The sequence below is a fragment of the Schistocerca serialis genome, chromosome 1 (assembly GCF_023864345.2).
Source record: "Schistocerca serialis cubense isolate TAMUIC-IGC-003099 chromosome 1, iqSchSeri2.2, whole genome shotgun sequence".
Taxonomy (NCBI): domain Eukaryota; kingdom Metazoa; phylum Arthropoda; class Insecta; order Orthoptera; family Acrididae; genus Schistocerca; species Schistocerca serialis.
The window spans coordinates 260,448,297-260,454,089 of NC_064638.1; the positions used below are offsets into that span (position 1 = coordinate 260,448,297).

General features: G+C 37.5%; 1 protein-coding gene across 1 annotated transcript; it reads right to left on the reverse strand.

Moving 5' to 3' along the window:
- Window positions 1-2,514: 2,514 nt before the first annotated feature.
- On the reverse strand, window positions 2,515-3,585 carry LOC126467270 (3-hydroxyacyl-CoA dehydrogenase type-2-like). Its single transcript, XM_050096449.1, has one exon. The coding sequence runs from the start codon at window positions 3,408-3,410 to the stop codon at window positions 2,643-2,645; it is 768 nt and encodes a 255-aa protein (XP_049952406.1). The 5' UTR covers window positions 3,411-3,585; the 3' UTR covers window positions 2,515-2,642.
- Window positions 3,586-5,793: the final 2,208 nt, after the last annotated feature.

Here is a 5,793-nt window from a genome sequence, read left to right on the forward strand (position 1 = left end):
ACTAATCAGGGAATCACCAGCAGAAAACTACAAATGTCAGGTAAAGCAGTTGTGCCCTCAGTGACATTCTCTGACAGATAACACTGAAGTAAATAAATGCATAAGCTTATACAGGCAATAACGTAAAGTTATCATAACTTCAAAATGAGAGCTAATCTTGAATTATCATTAACATTTTCATTATAAGCATACCCGAAAACATAAAGATTAGCTGTTTTTATGCTAGTTACAGAAAAAAATTAAAATTTTTTTTTCTAGTGTAATAAAAGCCCATTGGTGATACTAAAATTAAGCAAAACACATCTGGAAAATGAAAGATAAAAATTTTGTTTTGTTCAAGGCAGGCCCTCTCCAAATACAAATACTGTTGATACTGAAATTTTCACTATGCTGTGGAATGTGTGTTGATACAAAACTTGATGTCAGATTAAAACTGTGTGCTGGGCTGAGACTTAAATTCGGGACCTTTACCTTTCACAAGCAAGTGCTCTGCCAACTGAACTAAAGAAGCACAAGTCACGATCTGTCCTCACAGCTGTACTTCCAGCAGAACCTAATTTTCTGCATTCTAAACTGCGCAGAAGTTCTTCTGCAAATACTGTCCATGATGCCATTGTGTAGTGGTATTTTGTAATCTGTAGTACTAGGATTGCACAATACTAGGATTGTACAATACAATAAATTTTTTTATGTGATTATGTATTATAAAGCATGTTTTGAAACACAAAAAATTGCCTCAGAATCAGTGAAGTAGTTTCTATTGGACAAATAATACTCACTGAAAGAAAAAAAAAGAAAGAAAAAAAAGAAAGAAAGAATGAAAGAAAGAAAAAAATGCATTCTGAAATGCCCCAGTCCAATTACTTCAGATTTTTCTATGGGATTTATGCACTATACAATTTTAGTCAAGAAACACCATTGCAAAAATGACACTGACACAGGTGTTTTGCAGATATTTAATGAACCGAAAATAACAATTCTGGAAGAGACAATAATGGGCCATGGTTAATATTTACTGCAATAGCTGAAAATAAATGTAAAAGAATTCAAATATCTGCAAAAGAAACAAAGTGCAAAATCATAACACTTATTTTATGGAAGTTAGGAGATTTATGCTAAACAGGAGTATGTTGAATCTACCTGTACCATACATTGGCATTGACCTGTGACATGATGATGTGGAATGGAATGTCAGTGAAACACAAATAGAAATAAAACTGAATATCAAATAGTGTTTTTATATTAATTTATAGTATTAAGGTTGAGGTGACCGACTTATCTGTAGCATAACCAAGAGGACAATATTAGGCTGGAAGATGACAGTTTGGTTATGAGTTGGTGAAATAAAAAAAAATGTGATATTATAAGAACAGTTGGAATTCTTATATTGGTGCATATTTTATGCCTGTACTGAATATCAATGAGTGGTTTATGTCTGGCAATTTGATGATGTGCTGGGTCAAGGCAGACCTGTGGCATTGGCAGGTTCTGTGTTTACCCTCAATAGTGTGTTAATATAGTGTAGTCATGTCAACAGCAGTATGTGTAAATAACAATATTTGTATTGCACAGCACCCTTCAATCAAAATTATATGACAGCTTTCTACAAGCTTTTATGCTTGATATTGCACTTATAAGCACGGAAAATATATTTTCTCTATCTTAGAGCAATAAAAATGTGTATTAAAACTTGTAGTTATATATTTGTATAGGTTGTCCCAATTTAAGAAAAAACTACCTCCTCAAAGCAGTGCACATTCAAAATATGAAAAAAAAACTATAAATAAGAGCAGTAGCTATTCGCTTTAATGGATGAAATGTCATCGGAGAAACTGCTGTCTTTCAGCATAGGAGATATTAATGGATGAGTACTACTGTAATTGTTTTTTATCCATCATGTAATCACATAATAAAATAGAAAATCAAGCAGTCTGAGTATGTACATAGCTACCTGAGAAAATTGCAGAGACCTTTATCAGTTGTCTGCCTCATGCACTCCCATTGCTAGGAATATGGATGGCAGGTGTATGTTCCATCTATTGGGACTAGTGTAGCAGGGGATACAACCTGTCGGCTTTGGACAATGACGTCACAAGTCGCCAAACGAGAAGCGATTCTTCTTAGTGTTGCAGCTCCCTTCAGTAGCTGATAAGTGTTTTTTGGCTTTAAAAAAAGAAAAATCTCACGAGATAGAATAAACAGATCCACTTTATTAAGCAATCAGTAAAAAAACGAATCTGAAACATAACAGCAAAAGCGAAAATGGTAAACTGCTCTCTGGCGACTTGTGATGTCATTGTCCAAAGCCGACGGGTTGTATCCCCTGCTACACTAGACCCCATCCATTTACTCACACTGTCTGATAGACAGGTGCTATTTGACACACCCCATCAAATTTATTGACCACCAATTCATCATCCCAAACAATGATTTATACTGTGACAGTTCGTACTCATTCATAGGCAATGGTAGAATTTCAAATTGTTGCAAAGTTCTTAAAACTCAAGAAGCAAACATTTTTTCAAAAACTTTATTTTTGCATTTTAACATGTAAAAATAATCAGTATATTTATAAAAGATAAATCACACACAACATATTCCCAGTCTGCTACATGTTGTTTGTCATATACCAGTGTGTCATCTTAGGGCTGCATTCGAATGGCACCATCAAGACGGATCACCACTCCATTCAACATCGGATTTTCTATTATAGACTGCACCATCATTGCAAATTCTTCTGGCTTACCCAGTCTTTTCGGAAATGGTACCATCTTTATTAAATTAGCTCTAACCTTTTCAGGCCGTGCTGACATCAGTGGAGTATCAAAAAGACCTGGGGCAATTGTACAAACACGAATGCCTTGTATCGCTAGATCTCTTGCTATTGGTAGAGTCATTCCGACAACAGCTCCCTTGCTTGCAGAATAAGCTGCTTGACCTATTTGGCCATCATAGGCTGAAACAGTGGCCGTATTTATAACAACTCCTCTCTGGCCATCTTCATTACGCTGGTTTTCTCCTATCAAACCTACCGCCAAACGAATTACATTGAATGTTCCAATAGTATTTACTGCTACTACTTTTGTAAAGTCTTCCAGCTTATGTGCCAGTTTTTTATTGAAATTATACGTCCTAACAGCGACGAGAATGCCGGCACAGTTGACCAAAACATCCAGACGCCCAAACTTATCCTTCACAACATTGAGAGCATTTTGAACATCGTTTTCAGATGTGACGTCTACAGGCGCAAATATGGCATTTTCACCAAATTCTTTTGCAACTGCTGCACCCTGTGATGTTGGCAGATCACAAATAATAACGCGGGCACCTTGCTGCACGAGGCGGGCTGCTGTTGCTTTTCCCAGTCCAGATGCACCACCTGTCACGAGACCTACAAGATTTTTAATCATTGTGGATTATAACTAGTACACTCTGCAGTGGTACCGTACTGTGTAGTGTTGTGCGTTCGGCTGATTTTAAAAGCGCAGCAGCGCGTAATACATCGTGTGATTAGTGTGACTGCTGATAAACAAACAAATAAAACAGAATGAGAGATAGCAGCGCTACATCATCGTGTTATCAACATTACCAATGAAGTTAACAAGAAAATGATACAGTCACCCGCGTTATCCTTCACTGACAGCATTCAACATGAGTTGTTTGGCAGCGATGCTGTATCACATGCATCATTTCGCAAACAGTTCTAAGAATTTACCAATTGGCTTGCGCACTGTCATATACGAAATAGCGCGTGTCCGCAGCCGTTTGTCCGTCCTCAGCAATTGCGCCGCACAGCTAAGCTGCTGCTGCCCGCCCAACCTGTTCTGCGTTTATATTTGTGGATAACGTGTGCTTGCTACATAGTTTTTATGTTTTATTCGTTTATATTATACAGTGATTTTCGATGTAGGACTTCTCATGTTTGAAATAAAACGTCGTCCCGGAATTTGGGACATTGGGTTGCGCCACTCGTTGCGCGGAATGAGTTGCACTCAAATGGTTTCATACTTGATTGTAGACACGGCGAAACCAGAATATACTTCAGTTTCGTCGTTTTGTGGGTTCCTGAATCGTACATGAAATGAAAGTTTTGGCAGCTGCACGTCGCACGAGTTATGATGGAGTTAAAGTTTTTGTGTGGAATCGCTGCATAAGAAAAAAAATAAGAAACTTATTTCGATTCGTGACTGGATGAAGAAAGGACGTCAGCTCGATTGCTTAATGCTTCGCATCCTTGCTGAAATAATTTGGAATGGAAGACCCAAGAAGTTCTTTTAATTATCTTAGAATGTCACCAGAACTGTTAAGGTTTCTTCTAAATTGAGTTACTTACGCGATAAGGAATAAAGATATTGTAATGCATGAAGCACGGTCGCCAGAACAGAAATTACAAATCACATTGCATGCATTACAATCGAGAACACTCGGCATGCTATAAGATGCGGTTTCAGTTGGTGATGACGCTGTTTCTTTAACATCAATAATTATTAACATTAACAGTAATAATTATTAACATTGACAGCAATAATTATTGAAGTAGGCTGCATTAAGAAGAGAATGGTTTGCAAACTTCTCTCTTGAAGATAGATCTGTACAGTGGAAATATTTCAAAATTCAAACATATGTCAATGGGGAGAAAAAAAAGAAAACTATGTAGCAACGATGGAATTTTAGTCTTGTAGACAAAGACCATTTCTACAGGTAGAATTACATTTGCTTGTATTTTTCTTAATTCAGTTTTATATGTGCTCCTAATTCAATAAATTTCGCCCTGCAGCTCAGATATTGTCGAACTATCTATGTTCTGATCGACATGAAGGTCTCAGGAGCAGCAATATGTGCTTATTTTTGTAATCAGCATCACTGAAAATCCACAAACACCTATGCAAGGCACATATATTCAAAAAGCGAACATCATCCTCTGTTCCCCACTTCATATTTCAGTTTGTCTACATTCTACGAACACACATAACCTTAAAACCCATGCAACAAGTGTCGCCAAATTTGGAACACGCCGAAACTGTTTAGTTTCACCACAGTCCAATTACACTGTGGTTTCACCAACGAGTTGCGCATGCGAGTGGCCGATGGCGCAGTTGCCTGCAACTTAGTGTCGTTATGTAAACTAGGCTTCACAGTAATGAAATCGAAAAATGCTTGGGCTTCGGTTTTTTTCCCTTTTTTTCAATAATACAACTAAAGGCAAGAGTTTCTTGTCATTTGTTTTAGCAATTGTTTCCCCTATAAGTATACAGTTCCTGCCACAGGCTCAGTCACATTCCCACGGTTCAATCGCGAAATATCACCCATTCCAAAGAATCATCCGCCGCAGTCAGGGTGTTTAGTTTTTACATACTAGGTTAATGATACACTATGTTACTTTTCAGTAATGCAACAGGGTTGTCGTAAGAAAATTTTAGACTTATGTAACTTAAGAGTACTGGTACCAATTACTTTGATTTGCAGAACTACTTGAAATGTAATTTTATCCTCTGGCACGCTTTATTCATCATCTGCGATTCCATTGAACTGGTGGTTTAACATTTTAGTCGGCGACGAGAATACATCTTGGGTTTTCTTTAGCAGTCACTCTGTTCACGGAAAATAACGCCAATGGTTTTGTGTGGCTGTGGTTTCTGTGTTGCAATCATGAATTATGTGACACTTTACAGAACCGTGCCGCGCTTCTTCGTTCATTTCCTACCGAAATGCAGAAAGGATACAGTCTTAACATTCTGCCACATGGGTTCCATCGCAAATTCCCAGCACAGAAACATGGCAGTGCGAGTCATG